Genomic DNA, 27673 nt, shown 5'->3' with positions numbered 1-27673 from the left:
ACGGGGTTTCTCCCTGTTAGCCAGGATGGTCTCGATCTCCTGACCTCATGATCCACCCGCCTCGGCCTTCCAAAGTGCTGGCATTACAGGCGTGAGCCACCGCTCCTGGCCGGTTCCCTCAGTCTTAAAAGTGGACATAAGATAGCAATGTGTCTTCTTTTGCGCCTGGACCGTGATGTCTGTATGTGATGTGTAGGACAATTACAAGCACACTGGCACCATGAGGAAGCCACCCCAGGAGGTAAAGGCAACATGCTGAGAATGGCACAGCAGAAAAATGGAAAGAACCAGTATCCATGATGGAATGAATCCTCTTTGTGCCACTGAATCAACATTGCCTATGCTCACCTCAGGGACTTTTCATTATGAGATAATAAATGATCTTGTTTGTTTTTATTATAGAAAATTTCAGGCCAGGAGTGGTGGCTCACGCCTGTAATCCCAGCACTTTGGGAGGCCGAGGCAGGCAGATCACGAAGTCAGGAGATCGAGACCATCCTGGTTAACACGGTGAAACCCCGTCTCTACAAAAAATACAAAAAATTAGCCGGGCGTCGTGGCGGGAGCCTGTAGTCCCAGCTCCTCGGGAGGCTGAGGCAGGAGAATGGCCCTGAACCCAGGAGGCGGAGCTTGCAGTGAGCCAAGATCACGCCACTGCACTCTAGCCTGGGCGACAGAGGGAGACTCCGTCTCAAAAAAAAAAAAAGTTCAAGTAAATAAGAACTTTGATGTTACATTTCTGTTTACTGTTTCCATGTCTGTATCAATAATGGAGTCGTCTGAGGAACAACTTTCCCTACATCAGTGTTTATATTATTCAGTTTTAGGCTTAGTGCTTAAGCTTAGTGATCGCCTTTTGTAGGATTGTGTCATAAGAGCAAAGAATGACCATATATTGTTACATTAAAAATGTTACCTTTGGCTGGGCACAGTGGCTTATGCCTGTAATTCCAGCACTTTGGGAGGCTGAGACAGGTGAATCACCTGAGGTCATGAGTTCAAGGTCAGCCTGGCCAACATGGCGAAACCCTGTCTCTACTAAAAATACAAAAACTAGCCAGGTGTGGTGGTGGGCACCTGTAATCCCAGCTACTCAGGAGGCTGAGACAGGAGAATGGCTTGAGCCCAGGAGGTGGAGGTTGCAGTGAGCCGAGATGGTGCCACTGCACTCCTCCAGCCTGCCTCTGACTAAAAAAAAAAAAAAAAAAAGTTACTTTTACCTTGATGTCTAAATAAAAGGGAAGAAAAGCTTTTAAAAGTTATGGCTGGGCACAATGCCTCACACCTGTAACCCCAGAACTTTGGGAGGCTGAGGTTGGAAGATCACTTGAGACCAAGAGGTTGAGGCTGCAGGGAGTGATGATCTTGCCACTATACTCCAGCCTGGATGACAGAGTGAAACCCTGTCTCAATTTAAAAAGTTCATTGGCCAGGTGCGGTCGCTCACGCCTGCAATCCCAGCACTTTGGGAGGCCAAGGCAGGTGGATCACGAGGTCAGGAGATCGAGACCATCCTGGCTAACATGGTGAAACCCCGTCGCCACTAAAAAATACAAAAAATTAGGCCAGGCACGGTGGCTCACGCCTGTAATCCTAGCACTTTGGGAGGCCGAGGCGGGCGGATCACTTGAGGTCATGAGTTCAAAACCAGCTTGGCCATCATGGTGAAACCCCGTCTCTACTAAAAATACAAAAAAAATTAGCTGGGCAGGGTGGTGTGTTCCTGTAATCCCTGCTACTCGGGAGGCTGAGGCAGGAGAATAGCTTGAACCCAGGAGGTGGAGGTTGCAGTGAGCCGAGATTGTGTCACCACACTTCAGCCTGGGCAACAGGGAGACTCCATCTCAAAAAAAAAATACAAAAAATTAGCCGGGCACGGTGGCGGGCACCTGTAGTCCCAGCTACTCGGGAGGCTGAGGCAGGAGAATGACGTGAACCCGGGAGGCGGAGCTTGCAGTGAGCCGAGATCACGCCACTGCACTCCAGCCTGGGCAACAGAGCGAGACTCCATCTCAAAAATAAAATAAATAAAAAGTTCATTAACAGTTTGACTCAAGAATGAGTTATCTAGTGCCTGACATGATTAGAATGCTGCCTGAAAGGCCTTTCTGCACTGATTATATGCATACAGTTTCTCTCTATTATGAATGATCTGGTGTTCCATAAGGTCAGATAGTCTCCTGAAGGCTTTTTCACATTTAGACATTCATGTTGGCTTTTGCCCATATGAATTTTTTGGTGCATACACAATAAGAATTCTGTCTGAAAGTTTTTCCACGTTGACTACATTTATAGGCTTCTCTCCAGAATGAGTTATTTGCTGTTCAATAAGGTGAGAATTCTTGCTGCGGGATTTTCCACACCAGTGACATTCATGAGGTTTCTCTCTAGTGTGAAATCTCTGATGCCAAATAAGTAATCAGCTTCAGCTGATTTCCTACACTCAGGGCACTTGCAGTTTCTCACCGGTATGATTTATCTGATGAGCAACAAGTGAGAACTCTAACTGAACCATTTCCAACACTGATTACAGTCATGAAGCTTCTTTCCAGTATGAGTTATTTTATGTGCAACAAGGCCAGAGCTGTATAGAAAGATTTCCTACCTTGACTACATTCATAAGGCTTCCCTCTATTACGCTTTCCCTGATGCAAATTAAAATCAAGGATGTCACTGAAAGATTTCTCACATTGATTACATGGAATTGTTTTTCTTCAGTATGAGTTTTCTATTGCCCAATTAGATGAGATCTCCTGCTGAAAGCTCTCTGACGTTCCCGATGTTCCCAGAGTCTTCAGTATATGTCTAACAAGGTGGGAGCACCAGGCTGAAAAACTTTCCACATTGATTACATTCATAAATTTTCTATCTGGTATAAGTTGTGATGTGCAACTAGGTGAGAGCTCCATCAAAAAGATTTACCATGTTGAATACATCCATGGGGTTTCTCTCCAGGATGAGTCCTCCCCCTTTGAGAAAGGCAAGAGCTATAGAAGAAGTTTTTCTCAAATTTATTATAATCACATGAATTATTTTATTTTTTTTTTGAGTCTTGCTGTGTTGCCCAGGCTGTAGTGCAGTGGTGCGATCTCTGCTCACTGCAAGTTCCGCCTCCTGAGTTCATGCCACTCTCCTGCCTCAGCCTCTGGAGTAGCTGGGATTACAGGCGCCCGCCACTATACCTGGCTAATTTTGTTTTTGTATTTTTAGTACAGACGGAGTTTCACCGTGTTAGCCAGGATGGTCTCGATCTCCTGACCTCGTGATCCGCCCACCTCGGCCTCCCAAAGTGCTGAGATTACAGGCGGGAGCCACTGTGCCTGGCCAAATTATTTTATCTTTTAAGATTCTCTGGTGTACATTTAGGGATATATTGGGGGTTGTTTTTTGTTTTTTCCTTTTGGCCAGTAGAGATCTAGTGTTGTTCAAGTTGTCTATATTTACTATAGTTATAAAATTTTCCTCCTGTATGACTTTTCTTCTGAATATTAAAGGGTAAAACATGGCAGAAATAAAGATTATTGTTGGCATGCTTATACAGTTTATCTTTTGTTTGCTTTCTTATTAGATGATTAAGGTGAAGCTCTGACAGAAAGTTGGTGCACACTCATTTTTGCACAATTTTTCACTTCCATAATTTTTTTTTTTTGAGACAGAGTCTCGTTCTGTCGCCCAGGCTGGAGTGCAGTGGCGCGATCTTGGCTCACTGCAACCTCTGCCTCCCAGGTTCAAGCAATTCTCCTTCCTCAGCCTCCTGAGTAGCTGGGATTATGGGCGCGCACCACCATGCCCTGCTAATTTTTGTACTTTTAGTAGAGTCGGGGGTTTCACTATGTTGATCAGCTGGTCTCGAACCCCTGACCTCGTGATCCGCCAGCCTCGGCCTCCCAAAGTGCTGGGATTACCGGCATGAGCCACCGTGCCCGACTATAATTTTTCTAATGATTATTGAAATAAACTTATTTTTCAAACTTTTATTCTGTGAGCCAGGTTTATGGAAATATTATAGTATGAATTATCTGGAGTGGAAAAAAGTCGGAACTCAGGAAATAACAGAAAATTCAAATAGAAGATGACATAGACTCCCATCCTGAAATTAAATCTTATGTTTTCATTTTTGGATGACTCTCATTTTTGCCCAAGTGCATGCTCACTTTTACATGTCTAGAAAAACTTCATACCTTGTGGCTGGGCTCAGTAGCTCACGCCTGTAATTCCAGCACTTTGGGAGGCTGAAGTGGTCAGACCACAAGGTCAGGAGTTCAAGACCAGCCTGACCAACGCGGTGAAACCCTGTCTCTACTAAAAATACAACAATTAGCCAGGCATGGTGGCGGGAGGCTCAGCTACTCGGGAGGCTGAGGCAGGAGAATTGATTGAATCTGGGAGGCAGAGGTTGCAGTGAGCCAAGGTCATGCCATTGCATTCCAGCCTGGGCAACAGGGCAAGACTGTCTCAAAAAAAAAAAAAAAAGAAAGAAAAAAAAAAAAAAACTTCATACATTGAACCTTACATTCGTATTTTCTCTTAACTAATTATAGCAGACATCGCTTTCAATTTGCTCCAGCCTACTTCTTCCCCTCATTTGCACCTCTTTCAGTGTAAAATCCTAGCATTCACCTCCCACACTCTTCTCTATTTCCAAACACAACATAAACAATACTGTAGTAAACACCCCCGGACACCCAGAATTAGTGCCTTCATTTCTATAGGTCAGAGCCCCTCCAGTGGGACTGCACAAGTTGAAGGATAAGTGTATTTTTGATTCTCTTAGGTATTACCAAATTACTTTCCAAAGTGAGAATAATAATCCCTATTCTTTCCAGCATTGGGTATTATCCTTTGTATTTTGCCAGTATTTTGGGTAAAAGTAACATTTTGTGTAATTTGTATTCCCTAGCTGCTTGTGATTTCAGGATCTTTACATATTCTTACTGGTTATTTGAGGTTTTGTTTTCTGTGTTTTGTCTAATTAATATTTTTTTCTTTTTTGGCACTTTATAGGCGTTCATGATAGTTTATAAATGTTAATCTCGTCTGTCATTTGTGTAACAAATATTTTTCTCAATACATAGTTTATTCTCTTTTTTAAATTTGTGGTATCTATTTTAGCATACAAAAAATTCTTTTTAGGCCAGATGCAGTGGCTCATGCTTGTAATCTCAGCACTTTGGGAAGCTCAGGCAAGAGAATCACTTGAGGCCAGGAGTTCAAGACAGCCTGGCCAACATGGCAAAATCCGTCTCTACTAAAAATACAATCATCAGCCAGGCCTGGCGGTGCATGCCTGTAATCCCAGCGACTCAGGCGGGTGAGGCATGAGAATCGTTTGAACTCAGGAGGCAGAGGTTGCAGTGAGCCGAGATTGCACCACTGCACTCCAGCCTAGGTGACAGAACAAGACTTTGTCTTGAAAAAAAAAAATTCTTTTTATGTAAAGTATGTTGTCTACTCTTCCTTTATGAATAGATCTGAGTTTTTTGTCTTGCTTTAAAAAGTATTGCAAGCCACAGATTTTATGTTTATGTAGTCTTCTAAATTTTCTTTTGCACTTTTTAAAACATGCAAATCTGGCCAGGTGCGGTGACTCAAGCCTGTAATCCCAGCACTTTAGGAAGCCAGGGCGGGTGGATAGCTTGAGGTCAGGAGTTTGAGAACAGCCCGGCCAACATGGTGAGACCCTGTCTCTACTAAAAATACAAAAATTAGCCAGGGCATTATGCCACGCGCCTGTAATCCCAGCTACTAGTGGGGCTGAGCGGGGAGAATCGCTTGAACCTGGGAGGCAGAGGTTGCAGTGAGCCAAGATCTCGGCACTGCATTCCAGCCTGGGTGACAGAGCAAGACTCCATCTCAAAATATAAAAAATTTTTTAAAAACATACAAATCATTAGTCTATTAGGAATTACTTTTGTTTGAGGTCTGATGCAGGCATCAGCTTACTGGGAAAGCTAGAATTCTCCCAAAATCACTTTTCAAATAAGCTATCATTTTTCTTCCACACATCCATTTGTCAATTCTTATAATAATACCATTCTGTAGCTGGGAGTGGTGGCGGACGCCTGTAATCCCAACTACTGGGGACGCTGAGGCAGGAGAATCGCTTGAATCCGGGAGGCGGGGGTTGTAGTGAGCCAAGATCGCGCCATTGCACTCCAGCCTGGGCGAGGGAGTGAGACTCCGTGTCAAAAAAATAAATCAATAGGCCGGGCACGGTGGCTCACGCCTGTAATCCCAGCACTTTGGGAGGCCGAGGCGGGTGGATCACGAGGTCAGGAGATCGAGACCATCCTGGCTAACACAGTGAAACCCCGTCTCTACTAAAAATACAAAAAATTAGCTGGGCATGGTGGCGGGCGCCTGTAGTCCCAGCTACTCGGGAGGCTGAGGCAGGAGAATGGCGTGAACCCGGGAGGCAGAGCTTGCAGTGAGCCGAGATCGTGCCACTGCACTCCAGCCTGGGTGACAGAGCGAGACTCCGTCTCAAAAATAAATACATAAACAAATAAATAATAATATAATACCATTCTGTTGAGATTATAATGACATTTTAATATCAAGCAAGGCTGGTTCCTTGACTATTATTTTGATTATAATTTTCTTGACTGTCAGACTGTCATAAGCATTTATTTTTCCTTTTGATCTTTTAAATCATTTTCTTTCTTTCTTTTTTTTTTTTTTGTGAGACGGAGTCTCGCTCTGTCACCCAGGCTGGAGTGCAGTGGCGCAATCTTGGCTCACTGCAAGCTCCGCCTGCTGGGTTCACGCCATTCTGCTGCCTCAGTAGCTGGGACTACAGGCGCCCACCACCACGCCCAGCTAATTTTTTGTATTTTTTGTATTTTTAGTAGAGATGGGGTTTCACCATGTTAGCAAGGATGGTCTCGATCTCCTGACCTCGTGATCCACCTGCCTCGGCCTCCCAAAGTGCTGGGATTACAGGTGTGAGCCACCATGCCCGGCCTGAAGCATTCTTGCATTCCTGAGTTTAAATATACTGTCATCCTTTTGATAAATTGTTGAGTTTGATTTTTTTTTTTTTGGTTTTTTTTTTTGAGACGGAGCCTCACTCTTGTCGCCCAGGCTGGAGTGCAGTGACTCCATCTCGGCTCACTGCAACTTCCGCCTCCCGGGTTCAAGCAATTCTCCTGCCTCAGCCTCCTGAGTAGCTGGGATTACAGGCGCCCACCACCACGCCTGGCTAATTTTTGTACTTTTAGTAGAGATGGGGTTTTGCCATGTTGGCCAGGCTGGTCTCGAACTCTTGATCTCAGGTGATCTGCCCACCTTGGCCTCCCAAAGTGCTGGGGTTACAGGCATGAGCCACCACGCCTGGCTCTTTTTTTTTTTTTTTTTTTAAGACAGAGTGTTGCTCCATCACCTAGGCTGGACTGCAGTGGTGTGATCTTGGCTCACTGCAACCTCTGCCTCCCGGGTTCAAGCAATTCTCCTGTCTCAGCCCCCGAGCAGCTGTGATTACAGACGTCTGCCACCACACCCGGTTAATCTTTGTATTTTTAGTAGAGATGGCGTTTCACCATGTTGGCCAGGCTTATCTCGAACTCCTGACCTCAGGTGATCTGCCCGCGCCTCGGCCTCCCGAAGTGCTGGGATTACAGGCATGAGCCACTGTGCCTGGCCCTATGTTTGTTCTTTCATTCCTCTGAAATTTAACTTTCTGTATGGTATGATGGAGGTCTGACTTAATTTTCTTCCAGACAACTATATACTCTCCCAGCACATTTTCTGAACATTCCCTCTTTTCTGGATAACTTAAAAATGGCTGCTTTATCATATGCCACAAATGCCATCTCTACATAGCTTTGTTGCATTGCTCTGTCTCTGTCTGCTCCAGGGTCACAGTTTTAATTACTTCAGCTTAACAATACACACTTTCATTTTGGTAAGACATTCCCTACATTGTTCTTCCTGTTCAAAATTGTCTTAACTTCTGCCATTTTCCCTTGTAGATGATGATAATGATGATGATTTTGAGATGGAGTCTCACTCACTCTGTTGTCCAGCCTGGAGTGCAGTGGCATGATCTCGGATCAGTGCAACCTCTGCCTCCTGTGTTCAAGGGATTCTCCTGCCTCGGGATTCTCCTGCCTCACGATTCTGAGTAGCTGGGACTACAGGTGTGCCTGGCTAATGTTTGTATTTTTGGTAGAGAACGGATTTCTCCAGGTTGCCCAGGCTGGTCTCGAACTCCTGACCTCGAGTGATCCACCCACCTCAGCCTCCCAAAGTTTTAGGATTACAGGTGTGAGCCACTGCGCTGGGCCTTTAACCAACTGTATTTAACTCACGTTTATTTTGCCAAGTAAATAACCAAAAGGCCCCACCCCCCACCCCTCTTTTTTTGAGACAAGGTCTCCCTCTGCTGGCCAGGCTGGAGTGCAGCGGTACAACCACAGCTTACTGCAGCAGCCAACTCCTGGGCTCAAGCGATCCTCCCAAGTAGCTAGGACTACAGGTGTGTGCCACCATGCCCAGCATTTTTTTTCCCCCAGATATGCAGTCTTGCTGTGTTGCCCAGGCTGATCGCGAACTCCTGGGCTCAAGCGATTCACCCGTCTGGGCCTCCCAAAGTGCTGGGATTACAGGCCTGACCCACAGGGCGCGACCCAAATGATCCCTTTTAAATCAGTTTATAAATTTTGAATTTTAACGCATGGATTTAAAAAAATTATTCAGCAGGCCGGGCGCGGTGGCTCACGCCTGTAATCCCAGCACTTTGGGAGGCTGAGGCGGGCAGATCACGAGGTCAGGAGATCCAGACCATCCTGGCTAACATGGTGAAACCCCGTCTCTACTTAAAAAAAAAAAAAAAAAAAAAAATTAGCAGGGCGTCGTGGCGGGCGCCTGTAGTCCCAGCTACTCCGGAGGCTGAGGCAGGAGAATGGCGTGAACCCGGCAGGCGGAGCTTGCAGCGAGCCGACATGGCGCCACTGCACTCCAGCCTGGGCGACAGAGTGAGACTCCTTATCAAAAAATAAATAAATAAATAATAAAAATTATTATTCAGCAAATAAGACTGAGGATCCTGGATATGGCAAAACAGAAACTGGTGTGGTAAGCATCTCGATATTCCCCCTGCCGGGCGTGCCTAGAGATGCGTGGTCCCGGCAGAGCTACTCACATTTCTTTCAAGTTTCTGCTCAGGACACAGCTCGAGTCCCCCAGCACCCCTACCATCATCACCACTACCACAGCTGAGTGATGCGCAGCCCAACCCTTCACCAAGAGTCCGTGGCCAGGCCAGGCTGGGCGTCTAGGACCGGCAGGCGCTGGGCCATTCCCAAGGTGGGAACGGGATGCTTCTCACCTGTGATTGAGGGCCAGGCCAGCTCAGCGCTTGTGCGCCTGAGCCTAATGAGGAGACCCGGGCGGGGCCTGGCGGTTGCACAGACCAACGGCTCCCTAGGGCCCCAATCCCCTAGGAGCCTGTGACCACCTGTCTCCAGTCTGGGCTCTCACTGTTACTGGAAAGGGAGTCCCGATCCAGATCTCAAGAGAGGGTTTGTGGATCTCATGCAAGAAAGAATTCAAGTCCAGTCCATAAAGTGAAAGCAAGTTTATTAGGAAAGTAAAGGAATAAAGAATGGCTACTCCATAGACAGAGCAGCCCCGAGGACTGCTGGTTGCTCATTTTTATGGTTATTTCTTGATGATATGCTAAACAACGGGTGGATTATTCACGCCTCCCCTTTTTAGACCATATAGGGTAACTTCCTGACGTTGCCATGGCATTTGTAACTGTCATGGCCCTGGTGAGAGTGTAGCAGCGAGGACGACCAGAGGTCACTCTCATCGCTATCTTGGTTTTGGTGGGTTTTGGGCGGCTTCTTTATTGCAAGCTGTTTTATCAGCAAGGTTTTTATGACCTGTATCTTGTACCGACCTCCTATCTCATCCTGTGACTAAGAATGCCTTAACTTACTGGGAATGTAGCCCAACCGGTCTTAGCCTTAGTTTAGAGAGTCCCTATTCAAGATGGAATTGCTCTGGTTCAAACACACCTGACACTACCCCCCAGGCCGAGGACGGGGTCCCCAGGGGCAGGCGAGCCTCCACAGATCCGGGGCCATTCATCTCTGCAGCGGCCGCAGCCAGCCGCCAGGGTGCCCTGCTCCCAGGTGTAGCCAAAATGGCCCTGAGTCTGTTTCCGCCAGGCCCGGGGGCGAGAAGAGGCGCAAGACGCTGATTGGGCCAGGCACCGGCACACGCAAGTAGCGGTATGGAGGAGGCAAGAATCTGGTTGGGCAAGACCAGGAACTAACCGGGCAGGCGAGACGCTGATTGGATGAGGCAGGTTGCTTATTTGCCAAAGCGTGACTCTTACCCGGCAACGTGTGTCGCCGCTTGATCAAAGCGGTGCGGTGATTGGGTAGGTCAGTTCTGGCGGGCCGCGCGCGCGGGCTTTGGGGACGGGTCGTTTCCGGCCTCCAGCGTGAAGCCGACTGTGGGCTCCGGAATAGTCGGCGGTTGTGTGTCCTGGTGCTCGAAGCTTAGCCGGGCGACGCTTCGGGAGAGAGGCAGAACCAGCCTCCCAGAGCTGTGGGCTCGGCTGGGTCGCGACTCCGCCATTAACCCCTCCGCCAACGTCCCCGCTTGTCGTCCTCCCTCGGGCCCTGGTCAGCCTCCCCAGGGCCTGCAGCCTTTGACGCACTTCGAGGTGGAGACCTGGCCTTGGAAAGTACCCGGGGAGCCACTCCGTAGCCTGTGCAATGAGGATGGAGCCTCCTCGCTCGGACCCATGCTGGCCATGCTGAATGGCCCCGCAAATTCTCGCGAGCTGCGAGGGAAGGTAAAATTTCGCACAGCATCAAATACCACAACCCCGAGTGTGGTTTTACACCTTAAGAAAGAAAGATCACACTATTGGAGGGTAACTTTTGTGTGGTACAAATGTCAGTTATTTTGTTTTTGGATGCACTGTAGTCCACGGAGGCATTTTTTTTGTAAGCATTACACCCCTAGAAAAAGAATCCCAGGATTTTCCCTTTTGTGTATTTTTGTCTTGCTGCTTCGTGGTCCATGATGCCGGCTGAAGTCAGTACAATGAAACCAAACTGGCAGGATGGAAGCAGATTATTCTGCCGTTTTTCTAGAACTTTGAGTACATCAAATCTGGGGCTGATCATTCCACAGTTGTTTAACATGCCTGTGAGGTTCACGACAATTTCCCCAGCTCTGTGATCATCAGTGATGTCAAATTTACCAATGTAACCATGCTTCATCATCACAATTAGAAACCGGAGAATGTCTCTGGAGCACTGCCTAGTAATAATCTGTCTTTTGCCTCTCTTCAGCATTGTTGATCCTCTTGAGAACATCAGACAGGGTATTCATCCGCACCTTGACGACGGCACCAAAGGATGGTGGAAAGAGAGATTTTTAAAAAATCAAATCTTCTGTTACTTTGTATTCAGAAGAAAACTATGCAAAGATTAACATAAAATTAAAAGTATGGAAATCCAGGAGATTTTAGTAAAACCTATTAAAATTAATCAGAGTTTGCTCAACTGGCTTGATCCAGGATACATAGTCTCTGTATTAAAAATCAGCCACAAAGGAACAAAGAGAACAAAATTACTTTTTAATCCTTCTTGGTAAATGATACACTCTTGTTGAACAAATAAGTGGATGTGCTGGAATTAATTGGTCCCACTCTTTGGTTCATTCTTGAGAGGTGATATTGTAGAGTTCTGAATGGCTGAAGAGGCTGTTTTTACCAACTAACATCCCTGGGCAAGTTCTTCAACTGCATGTGTTCTCAAAGAAGCTAACATCTTTGTTACCTCTTTTTACAATTTTTAAATTTATTTTTGAGACAAGGTCTCACTCTCACACAGGCTGGAGTGCAGAGGTGCTATCATAGCTCACTGCAGCCTCAAACTCCTAGGCTCGAGCATTCCTCCTACCTCAGCCTCCTGAGTAGCTGGGACTACAGGTGCATCACCACACCTGGCCTTTTTTTTTTTTTTTTTTTTTTTTCCAGACAGGATCTTGCCATGTTCCCCAGGCTGATCTCTAACTCCTGGCCTCAAATGATCCTCCCAGAGTTCTGGGATTACAGGCGTGAGCCACTGTGCCCAGCGTCATGTACCTTTTCACTGGTGTACTGGATATATGGAACGTGGACCCTCCAGGCATTAATCCTCTTTCTGACAATCACAGACCCAGTGAGGAGCAGAGCCAGGATTTAAACTACATCTAATAATTGTGTCTAGTGGGTCAGCTCCCACATGTGCAGCCTCTCTCCCTGCCTTCCTCTTCCTGTCTTGCAAGCACAGGTGGGGATACACAGTATTTAAAGGTAAATGCTGGCACACTTGTAGACCTTTTTAACCAGAGTTGGCCACTACACTCTCCTGCCTTTCTTAACCTTGGTAGTCTCCCTTCAAGAGATGGAGTTTAACCCCCTTCCCACTGAATCCGGCTGGCCTTAGTGACTGGCTTGTAAAGGATAGACTGTCCTGTAAAGGATAGACTGTCCTGGGGTGACACCATGTGACCTAGGCTGGGTCAGAAAAAGCCATGCTGTTTCTGCCTAATACTGTTGGAACCCTGGCTCTCTGGATGAGAGAACCCAACACAACTGAACTCAGCCTTAGAGCCACCTCAAGCCCAGGTGCCAGCCATGAGATGAGCCATTCCATACCTTGGAATGGACCCACTGGCCTTGTACTTTGTAGTCCCAATCAGCTCTCCCATACCCTAGTATGTTCTCCCCCTTTCCTATTCCTGGGTGCCTTATTTTCCCAGACCCAGCTCAAACCATCATCTCAGTTCCTGAAGCCATCACTAAAACTTTGGACTCACCCCTCAGTCTAGGATTTGGAATCTGGGAATTTTTAGTTTACCAGGTTCTAATCTCAAGGATCCCATTCTTTGGTTCATTCTTGAGAGTGATATTGTAGAGTTCTGAACAGCTGAGGAGGCTGTTTTTACCAACTAACATCCCTGGGCAAGTTCTTCAACTGTGTATGTTCTCAAAGAAGCTAACGTGCCATATTAAAGTGCTGAAATGACTAGAAGCAACATAGCAGCCACAAGCCCTGTGCCCAATGTGTGAATGGCAATAGGGCTGCTGGTGTACCACCATCATTCTCCAGGCACATGGGCTCAAGGTATCTACTCTGGTCCTGTCTCTAAGGGTTTTTCACTTCTGCAGAGAAAGGAGGTACTCTCATCCTAGATGGCACGACTGCACCTCACCCTTGTTGGCAGGACCCAAGGGTTCTAAAGAGGCTATGCAGAGTAGCACTCAACCAGTGTCTTGAACCTAAGTACTTTTGATCCAGAGTTTTATGTTAAATGTTACACGGAACTCAAGAGCAAAGGTGGAGCCTAGAACAAGGAATGGAGCGGGTCATATACTGTGGGCTATGTGGCCTGGAGAAAGAATGTGAACTGTGGGCAAGTACATGCTCTAGTATTGCCAGTGTCTTTTTGCTTAACTTAAGTGATGGGCTCCTGGCCAGAGCAGTTGCCTTCCTTGTGATAGTCTCTCAGGAAAAATGGAAACACAAACCAAATGAAGCTAGGCATGGTGGTGCATGCCTATAGTCCCAGCTACTTGAAAGACTGAGCCAGGAGGATCCTTTGAGCCCAGGTGATCCTTTGAGCCCAGGTGTTCGAGGCTACAGTAAGCTATGATTCTACCTCTGCACTCAAACCTGGGTGACAGGATGAGATTCTGTGCGAAAAATAACAAAAGAAACATGAATATTCCCAGGAAGCCCCACACTTGCCTGGGGTTTCCAGCCCTTTGGGTTTAAGTTTTCCTTACCTCCACCTAACCACATCATGACAACCCCCTAAGGAGCAGAAAGATTCAGTCATCCCAACTCACATAGTATCTTGTGCCCAAGGTGCTGCAGCCTTGCACAGAATCTTCTAGAACTATCTGATGATCTCCTTCCTTGTGTTTTAATGTTGCTTAAATATTAATCATTACTATAGAGATATTTAAGCAGGCAGGAAATACACAGGTTCTACACAGACATAGATCAATAGTTTATTTATCCACATTATCTTTTAATCCTTAATTCATACACATAAATACTGTGGTACTGTAGATGTAATATCAGTGCAGATTATTAATTACCTGGCTTTTTAAAGTTATTATATAACATTTCCAGATTTTATTAATCTCACTTTTAATGACTAAATGAGTGAACAAACAATATCAAGTGAATGGGAAATCTTTTTTCCAACTGATGTTAATAACTCCTCACTCATTTTCTTATTTATTCATTACGTGCTGGGCAGTCTCCTCAGTTGTCCTTTGGTTTTGGGAATGTCCTCACTCAATACTTCCCTTTCACATTCAGTCCTGATTCACAAGCAGGCCTGTGCATGTTATATTGCAGGGTCAAGCTGAAAAGGCAAGGTTTCTTCAACTGGCTTGAGAGCTATGAGGTAGGCTGTTTCTTCTTTCGCTTTGTCCTATTGTGGGTTCTCTGGTGCCCGATAAGGTGTGAGCTCTGGGTGAAGGCCTTTCCACATTTGTTGCATGCATATGGGCGCTCCCCGGTGTGAGTCCTCTGATGTCTGATGAGGTGGGAGCTCTGGCGGAAGGCTTTTCCACAGTCCTGACACTTGTAGGGCTTAGCGCCAGTGTGAGTCCTCAGGTGCTGGGAGATGGCTGAGCGATCGTTGAAGGTCCTCCCACACTCCTGACATTCAAATGGTCTCTCTCCAGAATGAACTCTCTGATGCTGTGTGAGGGAAGAGCTCTGAACAAATCCTTTCCCACAGTCTTGACACACATAGGGCCTCTCTCCGGTATGGATTTTCTTATGCACAGAAAAGTATCTTGGGTTCCGGAATATTTTACCACATTCACTGCATCGGCAAACTTGGCTCCCCTTGTGAATTCTTATAAACGTAATCTGTTTAGTACTCCGACTGAAGGTTTTCCTACAACCATTGCCTTCCTTGGCCTTTTGCCTTTCACAGCTCTTCTGATGAATTTTTACACGTGAATTATGTTTCATGCTTTTAACTTGTGAGTCACGTTTGCGCAATCGTTTTCTAGGAGGAATTTTGTGGAGCAAAACTTGGTTTGTGTCAAGAGTGCCACTGTTTGCCTGGGACTCAGGGTTGTCAATTTTCTGGAGCGAAACTTGGTTTGTGTCAAGAGCGCCACTGTTTGCCTGGGACTCACGGTTGTCAAAGTGCTTCTTCTGAGGAAGGTCTTTTTCCTGAGCAGACTCCATCTGCTTCAACACTGTGTCTTGGACTTCCTGGACCCCACCCTGCAAGGTATCTTCTAATGTAGAGGACAAGGCACAATCCCTTGAGGATTCTTGTACTTTCAGGCTGGGGGCTGGTTCTTCCTCAGGAATGTCAGAATTTGGAGCTAACTCTTTATTTTCCAGGGTAGTCTCCCACCCTGAAAAAAATAAACAAAAGATGTGGATCCCATAGAGAGATGTGCTGGGATGGGTCTGAGAGCATGAAATGCATAATTAAGTTCAAAAGTCAGGATTTTTTTTTTTTCCCAAATAGAGTCATGCAACCTGGAGAGAGACTGAAAAGCAATGAAGCGGCAGGGAGGGGAGCACTGACCTTGGTGAACAAGGGACAGGAAGGGCAGGGAGTGTCCTCCGAGCTCTTCGAGTTCCTGTTCTCTCATACTCCCTCAGGAGATAGATAGCAAATCACTCCTTCACCGGACCTAAGGCTGCTTCTGGCCACCCAGTGCCCCCACCCCTCTAGGTCTACAGTTCCACTTACAGGACCTGGATGGAGCAAGGGCCCCTTGAGGGAATGCCCAGTGTGGAGTCCAGAGAAGGTGAACACCCCTGACTTGGGGCTCCTGTGGCCTACCAGCCCTGAGGTGGGTGAAGAGGGGGCACAGCCTTACCCACAGAGACCAGGTGCCCAAAGGTCTCCAGCATCACATCGCGGTACTCGGTCCTCTGTGTCGGGCCCAGCAGCCCCCACTCCTCCCGGCTGAAGTCCACAGCCACATCCTGGAAGGTCACTGGCTCCTGTAACATCACATATGTGTCTATGCTCAGCAAGAGGGTCAGAGGGTTGTCAATGAGGGCAGAAGAAAGGCCAGCTGGGAGGTTCTGACAGAGCTCACGGTGCTAGGGACTCTCCTGCTTTGGGGATTTGCTCAGAGACACCAACCCAGGGCCCACAAGAGTTCTACTGGGTCCAAACCAGGGTCTGGGTCTCAGGCTGGGAGGCAGAGCCCTTGCTTCATAAAGAGCTCCAAGTGCAACAAGCAAACAACTCCATCCTAACCACGGCTCTATCCAGCTTGCCCATTGCTGAAATCTTCCCACTGAAGAGGGTTCTCCATCTATTAATACTGTCTTCCCACTTGGTGGAAATGACAACCAAGCCCCTGCCTTTGTCGACAGGGCTGACCTGGGGGAGGGCAGTCACCCTGGCACAGCCATGACTGGTCCTTTCTGGGGAACTGACCAGGACTTTGGGAAGAAGAGGTACCCCCAACGCTGCTTTGCCAGGATCTGAGGCATTTTGCTTACATGGGGCAGAATCTGCCTAAGAAGAAAGGGGAGTGGCCACGCACAGTGGCTCACACCTATAATCCCAGCACATTGGGAGGCCAAGGCGGGTGGATCACCTGAGGTCAGGAGTTTGAGACCAGCCTGGCCAACATGGTGAAACCCCGTCTCTATTAAAAATACCAAAAATTAGCCGGGTGTAGTGGCAGCTGTCTGTAATCCCAGCTACTCAGGAGGCTGAGACAGGAGAATCACTTGAACCTGGGAGGCAGAGGTTGCAGTGAGCTGAGATCGCGCCATTGCACTCCAGCCTGGGCAACAAGAGTGAAATTCCATCTCAAAAAAAAAAAAAAGAAGAAGAAGAAGAAGAAAGGGGAGAAAGCAGAGCCATGAAACAGGTTGGCCAGAGATTCTTCCCATCACCTGGGAGCACCTGGATGCAGCCTTGCCTGAAGCCTACCAGAGAATACATGAGAGCCAATAAATTGACTTCTACGCTTGAGCCAGTATAAGCCATTTGCAGTGCAAACAGTTCTGACCAATGACACATACATACCACTACCCCAGTGGTCAGCGCATCAGGACCAATCTTTTTCACCCACACCCCAGCTCTGGGTTATTCTGAAGCAAATCCCAGATACCAAAGATAAATACCTAAGTATGCATTTCTGAAGGTTGAGGGCTCTCTTGTTCTGACCTGGATACAGATGTGCCTGCCTGTGGTAGTTCCACCTCTCAAGTCTCTGTAAACACTTAGTCCCTTCCCTTTTGCCTCCTGCTTTCTCAGCTCCCGGGTCACCATGCGTTGTCTCCAGTGATGCCACAGTGGCTGGAGGGCAGGGCTGCTCTTCATACTCAGATTGCTTCAGCACAGACCCAAGAGCTCAGAATCTCAGAATGTCCCAGCCTGTGGGAGGTCTTAGGAAAGCCCAGGGCAGAGTGGATGCCTCAGGGGTGGGCCTGCCTCACAGGAGATGCTGTGACCAAAACAGGGTGATACTACCCGCTTACCTCAGGGAGCACTGTCACTGGGCAGATGGCTGCATCCTCCTGCTTCTCCTCCTGCTGGGCAGTGACCTCGAGGCAGCAGGTGGTGCCCTCGGCAGGTTGTCCTGCAGGAAGTACTGGGAGGAGACACCAGCCAGAGGAGGTCAGCAGGTGTGGGGACCCTTAGGCAGGGCAAGGGTGGCCTCTCTGCAACCCATGGGGCCACCGCACCCCTGCATCGTACTGTGGCTCCATGACAGCCTCTGCTCCTGTCCTCCCTTCCCACCAGCTCCGCTCCCCTCACAGCACGTGCCCGAGTGCCCACACCTGGATGGGCCCGGGATGGCTCACCCTCCAAGGGTCACAGGGCACCAGTGTCCTCACTGCTGAGACTCTGGTCCCACTCCTTCCCTTTCCGGGGGCTGCTGAGGGCCCCAGCCCCTCCTGTGAGGCAGCTGACTAACGCCCCCTCCTTAGAGTCAAAGCCCCTGTTTCCGGCCTCCAAGCCCTGCACGCTGCCTATTTGGGCACCTCTTCCTTCTTCCCTCTCTCCTCCCACCTCATGGAAGGTGAGACTTTTCCTGGACCCATGAAATGCAGCCATCTTGAGGTGAACGTCACCAAGTCTCCTCCACCTAAGAAAACAACAGCTCCACCTGGCCCAAGGGCCCCTGTAACCACGGCTCCTTCATTCTAACCTTCCTCACATGACCCCAAATGGTCCACAGGCTTCCACAATGCTAATCCACCCCCACCATCAAGGTGGGCCACAAGATGACTTAGGCTGGCACATTGGACCATCCCTTTCTCTTGGCCACAGTGATTAGATCTGGGATGAACACAGCCTATAGCCAGATGATTGGAGCCAACAAGGCTTTAGTTGGAACATTTGGGAAAGAGAAATCCCACGCAGGGAGACAGCCTGCCCATGATGAAGCCAGTGGAGGGCAGAAGAGGTAAGAATGAGGGACAGGACAAGTCTGGAGGACACTATTGGAGCTCCTGGGTCCAGCCCTGCCTGATGCTTGAGCACCCTGGAACTTTTCCAATAAATTCTCCTTCTCCCTTGAGCCATTCTGTGCAAGGCTTTGCAGCAGTCACACCCAAGCGTCCCAACTAACACACTGATCACATAATGTGAGATTCTCAGGGTTCTCTGGAAAGCCTCTTCCCATTGTCTTCTGTGGCACTAATTTATTTCATTCACCCCTGAGGTTAAACACAGGGTGAATTCACTGACTTTCATGTCATTAACCCCACAACTGTCTCCTTGGCACCTAACTAACTAGTTTCCTATTGCTGCTATAGTGAATTGCCACAATGCCAGCGGCTCAGATTAATGAGAATGTATTACCTTATGGTTCTGGAGATGAGAAGTCTGGTTTGTGCCTCACTGGGCTAAAATGAAGGTGTCAGCATGGCTATGTTCCTTTTGGAGGCTCCAAGGGAGAATCCATTCCTTGCCTTTTCCAGCTTCTAGAGGCTGCCCCAAACATTTGGCTTATGGCTTCTTCCTCTATCAGCTGCTTCTATCATTACATCTCCTCTGACCCTCCAGCCTCCCTCTCCTAAGGGCCCCTGTGGTTATGTTAGATCCACTCAAATAATCCAGTGCATCTCTCCCTCTCAAGATCCTTAATTGTTTCTGCAAAGTCCCCTTTGTCATGTGAGGCAACTTATTCACAGGGTCCAGGAGTCAGGACATGGACACCTTTGGGGCAATTATTCTGCCAAGTACAGCACCCCAGACTTGGTGCATCTGACACAACTCATGCAAGTGCCTGCCCTGCTGCCTCGGATACCCGATCTCCAGGATGCCCTGGCCTCTTAGAATCCCACCATCCCCTGCAGGATACCTTCCCCTTCCCCGCAATCACAAACATCAACCAGTCAATCATTCGTTCACATCAGAAACATCTTCTGGGCACCCGTGAAATGTGGAAAATGGAGGTGAGCAATGCAGAAGCATGCACGCTCTGTGAAACTCAGCCTGATGAAGAAACCAAGTCTTGCAGTCTTATTCCCAAATACACACTCCATACGTGTAGTCTCTCCCCAGTCAGCCATCACCATACGTGTAGTCTCTCCCCAGTCAGCCATCACCATCACTCCTATCCAAGACACCACCCCATCAGAGGGCATGGCAATAGCTGCGGGTAGCCTGTGTCCAGCCTCGCCCCCATCCTCTGTCCACCATCCACCACACATGCAGCCTGGTGAATCTCTAAAGGTCAAATCCAGTGGTGCCACCAGTTTCTGGAACTCAGGGATCGAGCCCTACTGTTTTAGAAGAACATTTTGCTTTGCTTTAGGACTAAAGTCCCCACTGGCAGTGCCAGCTCCAACCTCTGCTCCCTTCCATCACAAACATACCCGATTTTTCTGAGTTTTGCATTTACTGTGATCCCTTCCATCTTGGCCCTTACAGGCAGTGCTCCCCTCTGCATGGCACATCTTTCCTGCCCCCTTTCTTTACCCTGGCCAAGTTCCACTCCACACCAGGTGTCAGCTGCAGACCTTCATGAGCCTCACCATCACCTCGAGCTCCTCGTAGTCCCAGCATTTTTCTATGCATTCTCATTTGTCAAATCCCTGTCTCTCCTGCTACTGCGGGCTCTCTGAGCTCAGTATTCCCATCTATCTTATCAAGTGCTACAGGGCTTATGGTGCAGCAGGGATGCCAGAGGGATAAAAATGAAGCACTTCATCTGTGTGCTTCCATCAGAAGCCCACGAAGGGCTAAAGAATGCAAGGGTTTCAGTGGCTCTGACTCAGGAACACGTGGGCAACATGGATGTCCTTGGTCTGTATGGAGCGGACACAATCCTTCCCATGACCTTCCTAGGAAGCCTGGAGTTCTTATCTCCCCCACAGGGTCCTCCAAGACACCCTCATTAAGCTGTCCCTCTACCCACCCTTCTACTTACCTTCCTCCTCAGACATCCAGGTCACACCCTCTACCAGGGCCACCACCTCTTGGCAGTTCTCTGGGTGCTGCGATTCCACCCATGTCCGGAGCTTCACAGGCAGTGCACCTAGGAACTGCTCCAGCACCAGCAACTCCAGGATCTGCTCCTTGGAGCGTGCCTTAGGCTGTAGCCACTGGTGACACAGCTCTCGGAGCTGGTCCAGGGCCTCCCGGGGACCTGTCATGTCCTTATAACGGAACTGCCGGAACCTCTGGCGCGCGGCCTCAGGGTCACCTGGATGCTTGCCCTGCTGTTGGACCTGCTCACTGGGGGCATCTGCACTCAGGCTTCCATCTTCAGCATATAGGGCCTGGATCTGGGCATTCCGGGGACCAGCCACCTCCTGGTTCAGTGTGAGGACCTCAACAACCTCAATGTTCATCAGGGGACTCTCAGCAGGAAGAGGATCCAATTTAGGGTCCAGCTGGAGCTCAGGATACTCTGTAAGTCAAAAGCAGAGCAAGACAAATGAGAACAAGCACATGAAAAGATGCTCAACGCCATTATTCACTAGGGAAATGCAAGTCAAAACCACAGTGGAATATGCTTCAAACCCACTAGTATGGCTGTTACCAAAGACAGATGGTAACAGGAGAGGATGTGGAAAAACTAGAATGCTCACACACTGTTGGTGGGAACATAAAATGCTGTACCACTCTGCAAAACAGGTTGGTAAATCCTCAGAAGTTAAACACATAGTTATCCATGACCCAGACATTCCCCCCAAGTATATATAGCTAAGAAAATTGAAAGCATATGTCCCCAAAACCTTCTATAAGAATGTTCACCAAAGTGTTATCCATAATAGCCAACAAGTACAAATAACCCATTGTCTATCAACTGAGGGATGTATAAGCAAATTGTGACCTAGCCATATAATGAAATATTGGCAATAAAAAGGAATGAAGTACTACTAATATATGCTACAACACATCATTGAAAACATCATGCTAAGTAAAAGAAGCCAGACACAAAAGGCCACATATTATATGAAATGTCCAGAATATAAAAATCCACAGACAGACAAGTAGATTAGTAATTGTTAGGAAATGGAGAAATTGAGAGGATTGGTGGGAGACTGCTAATGGGTATGCGGTTTCTTTCTTGGGTGAAGAAAATGTTCTGGAATTAGACAGTAGTGACAGCTGTACAACCCTGTGAATATATTTAAAAACACTGAACTGTACACTTTACAAGAGTGAACTTTACAATGTGTGAATTATACCTCCATAGAGCTGTTATAGGGAAAGAACAAAAGGCAATGAGGGTTGAGAAGGGATCTGTGACACTGTACATGTATGCATGGTCACAGGAAAAAGAACCTTCTCCAACCTCCACTGGGGACAAGAACGAGGATATCTGGGAAAGGCAGGGGCTCTGGGTCCTGGCACAGAGTCCGCAAGAGCACATTGCTAAACTGAACTCCAGGACTGTCCTGAAATGCTGAGGAGGCAGCACAAAACAAGAGGAAATAAGAAAGCTCTCCAAAACTCCCCTCCAAAATGCTAATTCTAAATAATTTGGCCAGCGGGGTGGCTCACACCTGTGATCCCTGCACTTTGGGGGGCTGAGGCAGGAGATTCGCTTCACACCAGGAGCTTGAGACCAGCCTGGGCAACATAGTGAGACCCTGTCTCTAAAAAAGTTTAAATTAATCAGGTGTGATGGCATACACCTGTGGTCCTAGCTACTTGGAGGCAGGAGGGCTGCTTGGGCCCAAGAATTTGATTTTACAGTTATCTATGATTGCACCACTGCACTCCAGCCTTGGCTACCAAGCCTGATATTGTCCCTAAAAAATAAGGCTTTAAAAACAAATATAAGAGTATAAATAACTACAGATTATGACTTACTTTTGATATTTGTAATATTTACTGGCAACGACAAGAGCAAACCTGCAATTTCACCCTTGCTGTTGTGAATATAAATGGTCAGCACAATTCTACCAGGAAGTAGCTCAGCATGAACTAGCAAAGCCACAGCAAGGAACCACAGCTACTTTCACGGGATGAATCTACTGGAGCTATTCGGAGATGAAGATAGGTATAGAGGCACCAAAGGAATGAATAAAAACACAACAGCCAAACCAAATATAGTTAACACAGCACTGACCCACAACCTCTGGCAACAAGCACAGGTCAGGACTTAGATGACTGCCAGTATACCCTTTTACTGCTCCCCGCCAAGCCAATAGGGTTCTCCATTCAGAACCCTTCCTTATGAATGCACGTCTTCTCACTCCCTACCTGCCTTTGACTCTCTGTACAGAACACAAGGGACCGTGGCTGGCTCCCTACTATACCCGGCTCTGAGTCAACCTCTGGGTGTCCTCATCTGGACGGCCTGGTCTTTATTTCCACAACATACCTGGAATATTCCTGCCCCGCGCGGTGTGTGTTAGGACAAAACTGGAAGAACGGGTAGTGTTGTAACACAGTTTAAGAAAATTGTTAAAAACTCCCTTGTAAGCAGTAAAACCTGCACTACTTTTAGCGTGATTATTACAGCGCAGAAAAACGGTCGCAGAGCAGAAAATTACTAGTGTGCAATAGCTGCAGCTACGTTAAAAATAAAAAAGCTCGAGCGGAAGCATCTTTCAGAGCCCGGAAGCCGCCTGCACAGGCCCCTCCTCGGCCCTGGTCTCTCAAGCACCCGCCGAGTCCGTCATCGCGCACTCAGGAATCCGAGGCCACAACCATAAGCTAACCCTTTCGCCCAGAAGAGCACCGTCCACACAAGACCCAGTCTCTCAGCCGACGAAATGGGTCGACGCCTACAACGCCTCTAGGCCACGCCTCAAACCCTGCCCCCCTGGACCCGGAAAAGCGCCCAGAACTACGACACCCGCGGGGACTACAGCTCCCAGCAGCCTCCGAGACACGGGCTTCCGGTACCGTTCTCCCTAGTCCCCGCTGACAGGGACACGTCCTGGGCCTACATGGGGCAACGGGGCAGCGCGGCAGGAGTTTCCACGCCTGCCCCACCTGCAGGTATTTCTCCGGACCTCGCGGGCTGGGGTAGACGTTCCGCTGAGGCCACAGCAGACGGCTCCCAACCACCCCCCCCTTCCCGTTCCTCGAGTACAAACCCTGGTCTGTCTGGGCTTCCCGTTTGCGCGCTGCACAGGTTTGGCTGGAGGTGCCCACCGCTGGCACGGGTCCAGGGAGTCAGCTCCGCGTTGGGATCTGCCCAGAGCCAGTGCCCGCGCCGCCTCCTCGCAGCCCAGGCCGTCCTTCCAGCGAGGTGGCGCAGTTGTAGATCACGATCTGAGCCACGCTTTAAATTTTCGACCATTCCCAGTCTACGCTTGAAGTGATTTTTCTTCTTGATAAGATTAATCAGACACACTTGTGCACCTAATTCCAACCTCTTCCCCCAAATAAGCTTTTGAGGTATTTTCATTTTGGGGGCTTGGCCTCTCCAACTCATTTATAACTGCTCTGATCTGTATTTAATTCCCTTTCTGTTTCTTAGGACTTCTGGGGACTTACTTCGCCCCAAGTAACTTTTCTTAATTTGAAAGCATACTTCATTTATTTTCTTTCAATTACAGCGTTTTTTTCTTTTCTTTTTTTTTTTTTTTTTTTTTGAGACGGAGTTTCGCTCTTAATCGCCCACGCTAGAATGCAGTGGAGGGATCTTGGCTCACTGCAACCTCTGCCTCCCGGGTTCAAGCAATTCTCCTGCCTCAGCCGCAGCTGGGATTACAGGCGCCCACCGCCATGCCCAGCTAATTTTTGTATTTTTAGTAGAGACAGGGTTTCGCCATCTTGGCCAGGCTGGTCTCGAACTCCTGACCTCAGGTGATCCGTCCGTCTCGGCCTCCCAAAGTGCTGGGATTACAGGTGTGAGCCACCGTGCCCAGCCCAATTACAGTTCTTAAGGCTTGAATTTTTCCTGAGAAGCAGCTGGGGTAAGATTTACTGGAGGCCCAGCAGCACTGGACTAAGTGCCTAGGACATGGGACATGCACCAACTGAATCTGTACTTCCTGGGGGGGCTAAGTGGCAGACCAGCACTGGGCCACCAGTACTATTTTAGGTAACCATGCATGACACTTAAAAACCTTAAATGTTACTTCATAAATTTCTAAAATTTCATTTTTGTATTCCTTAATCGAGGGATTTTCATGCCTTGGCCCCTAGGAAAACAACTGTTGGATTCTTCTACTCCACCCCACCCCTTTCTAATGTACTTACTTCTGCTTTAATCTTTATTAACCCATGAGGCCCCACACTCTGTTCTGTACACAGTTATCATAAAGCACCTTTTGCATGCTATGGAACCAAGGACACCACAGTGAACAGAGAGACCACAAACCCAGAAACTGGTGAGGAAGTGATGGACTCATTCTGTGCACCTCAGTCCTCCAAATCTCAACCCATAGACTATCCCAAGACCTTTAGGGCAATCCTTACCACTGTCTATTGCAGGAAATTAGCTGCTCCACTTCATGGAGGAGAAAATGGAAGCTCTTAAGTTCACCACCAGGCAGAGGTGGAACTGGATTCTCATTCCACCCATCTCATTCCACAGACATGACTGACCCAACCCACTCATGTGGAGCTGCATAATCCCTATCAGCTGGAGCTCCAAATGGCTTTCAGTCCAGCAACTGAATGTGCCCGTAGCAATGTAGTCACCTCACCTACAACTGTCTATCTAATGGGTTGTGAAACAAATTCACTGAGGCTCAAAGCAAGGGGTTTAATCATGACAGATTAACTTCTTGAGCCTGAGTTTCTTCACCCAAAGTGATGAGATACCAAAGTCCAGGCACAGCATGTGGTAAGGGCTTGATGGGAGCTGCTGCTTTCTCCCTCTTGACACTATTTTCTTCTCTCAGGATACTTCTACCTCTCTGCTACTTCCCTTCCAGGGTGACAAACAGGCCTTAGGCAGCTGTCTTCCTCACAGTGCTGTTTGCCAGTGAATGCTGATTAGCCAGGTATACCAGTCCAAAATATAACGAAAAGCAATGATCTTTTTAGCAGCTTGTGGGGGAAAAGTCAGAAGAGTACTTACCCTCAGCTCCCCTAATCCCTGGGCACAGTACCCCATCACTTTTCCTCCTTGTCTGGAAAGCTCTCAGCTCTCCTGTTCTCTCTCATCATTCCCTCAGTGCCCCTAAGCTCCCTGTTGGATTACCTTCTGCATCTGTCTCCTCCAGTGTACCACTGAGGCTGCCAACTGGGACTTGTGGATCTCACACCCCTAAGTAGAGGATCTGCCAAAGGCTGCTGATCATCTTTACGTTACTCAGTTTTTGAATCAATGACAGTACCATCATTTCATGAAGGCTGCCCACAGTCCCAGGAAGCAAATGTACACCATACACAAAAGAAATATGCCTGGCGCGGTGACTCATGCCTGTAATCCCAGCACTTTGAGAGGCCGAGGTGGGCAGATCACAAGGTCAGGAGTTTGAGACCAGCCTGGCCAATATGGTGAAACCCCGTCTCTACTAAAAATGCAAAAGTTAGCTAGGCGAGGTGGCAGGCACCTGTAGTCCCAGCTACCTGGGAGGCTGAGGCAGGAGAATCACTTGAACTCAGGAGGTGGAGGTTACAGTGAGCTAAGATCACACCACTGCACTCCAGCCTGGGCGACAGTGCAAGACTCCATCTCAGAAAGAAAAAAAAAAAAAAAGAAATTCATGCTGGGATAGGCTAGGAACCCTGCCCAGGGTTACAGAGTGGATGATCCGGTTTGGTTCTGTGTCCCTACCAAATCTCAGGTTGAAAAGTGATGCTGTGTTGGAGGTGGGGCCTGGTGAATCTTCAAGAATGGCTTAGCACCATCCTCCTGGTGGTTAAGTTAATCACACGAGATCTGGTTGTTTAAAAAAGTGTGGCCGGGCAGAGTGGCTCACACCTGTAATCCCAGCACCTTGGGAGGCTGAGGTAGGTGGTTCGCTTGAGCCCAGGAGTTCTAGACCGGCCTGGGCAACATGGCAAAACCCCATCTCCACAAAAAAAAAAAAAATTAGCCAGGCGTAGCGGCATGTGCCTGTAGTCCTGGCTACTCAGGAAGCTGAGGTGGGAGAATCGCTTGAACTCGGGAAGTCGAGGCTGCAGTGGGTCATGATCGCACCACTGTACTACCGCCTAGGTGAGAGTGAGACCGTGTCTCCAAACAAAAACAAAAACAAAAAACAAACAAACAAACAAAAAACAGTATGCGGCACCTTCTTCCTCTCTCTGGCTCCTGCTTTTCCCATGATGTGCCTGCTCCCTGCCTTCCACCATGAGTAAAAAGCTCCCTGAGGCCTCCCCAGAAGCCAACCAGATGCCAGTGCCACCCTTGTACAGCCTGCAGAACTGTGAGCCAATTAAATCTCTTATCTTCATAAATAACCCAGTCTCAGGTATTTAGAGCAATTTAAGAACGGCCTAACATAGTGGGCAACAAAGGAGCTGGGTTCCAAACCCTGTTATTTCATGTCCTTGACGCTGAAGGGGTCTCCCACAGCCACCATCTTAGTTTTCCTAGAATATGGCCTTTCATCCAGAGATCCACATGTGCACCACCCTCCTGCCTGGTATAGTCTTCCCCAACATCTTCGCCTGGTTCACCTTCCCCAACATCTTCACCTGGTTCACCTTTCCCATTCAGCTCTGAGCTCAAACGTCACCTCCTCAGAACCATCTTCCTACTTAGTTCTGAACTACTGCTGCCCACCCATACCTCGCTTGTCCCCCACCAATGTATCCCATTGTTTCCTTCTCTTTCCAACACTCATTACCATCCCAAATATCTGATTCATTAATTTATCATGTCTATCACCCTATCTAGAGCAGTGCTGTCCAATGGAACTTTCTATAAATGAGATGTTCTAGATCTGTACTGTCCAACATAGTAGTGTTAGCTGCAGGGCCAATGAGCAGTTGAAAGGTGCCCAGTGCAATTGAGGTACTGAATGGGCAACTTCATTTTTGTTGATCCAATCAGCCATGGAATGGATGTAGGCCCAATGAAAGCAGGTGTAAGACCTGCCCCACTCATCGCTGTGATCCAGCCCTGGAACAGTACCTGGAATCCTGGCAAGTGCTCAAGTAATATTTGTTGATTCAGCACAGCTTCTTTGTAACATGAAAGCACACATAGTTTGCACCCCAGTTGCTTCTTCTCAGCCAAGCCCATGTCAGGGACTTGTATTTCTGGTCCCATGGTAAAATGGCCTCAGCAGCATTTCTCCAGGGGTTGATGGCTAGAATGACT

At 48.1% G+C, this 27673-nt stretch overlaps 1 protein-coding gene and 1 pseudogene across 6 annotated transcripts in view; both read right to left on the bottom strand.

The window, feature by feature from the left end:
• Nucleotides 1-9568: 9568 nt before the first annotated feature.
• Nucleotides 9569-12720, bottom strand: LOC129394660 (small ribosomal subunit protein uS8-like; annotated as a pseudogene).
• Nucleotides 12721-14004: 1284 nt separating this feature from the next.
• The window catches only part of ZNF274 (zinc finger protein 274), a 58721-nt gene continuing 45052 nt past the window's right edge, over nt 14005-27673 (bottom strand). For all 6 annotated transcript variants that reach the window (XM_008969694.5, XM_008969693.4, XM_008969689.4 and 3 more), the window contains 4 exons: nt 20411-20893; nt 17508-17620; nt 15881-16007; nt 14005-15406 (listed from right to left, as the gene is read on the bottom strand). In XM_008969694.5, the coding sequence (XP_008967942.1) occupies nt 14424-15406; nt 15881-16007; nt 17508-17620; nt 20411-20834 (1647 nt within the window). In that variant the 5' untranslated portion in view covers nt 20835-20893 and the 3' untranslated portion in view covers nt 14005-14423. The remainder of the gene's footprint in view (nt 15407-15880; nt 16008-17507; nt 17621-20410; nt 20894-27673) is intronic.

Source organism: Pan paniscus, chromosome 20 (genome assembly GCF_029289425.2).
Source record: "Pan paniscus chromosome 20, NHGRI_mPanPan1-v2.0_pri, whole genome shotgun sequence".
Classification (NCBI taxonomy): domain Eukaryota; kingdom Metazoa; phylum Chordata; class Mammalia; order Primates; family Hominidae; genus Pan; species Pan paniscus.
This window is presented reverse-complemented; position numbering and strand designations above follow the sequence as displayed.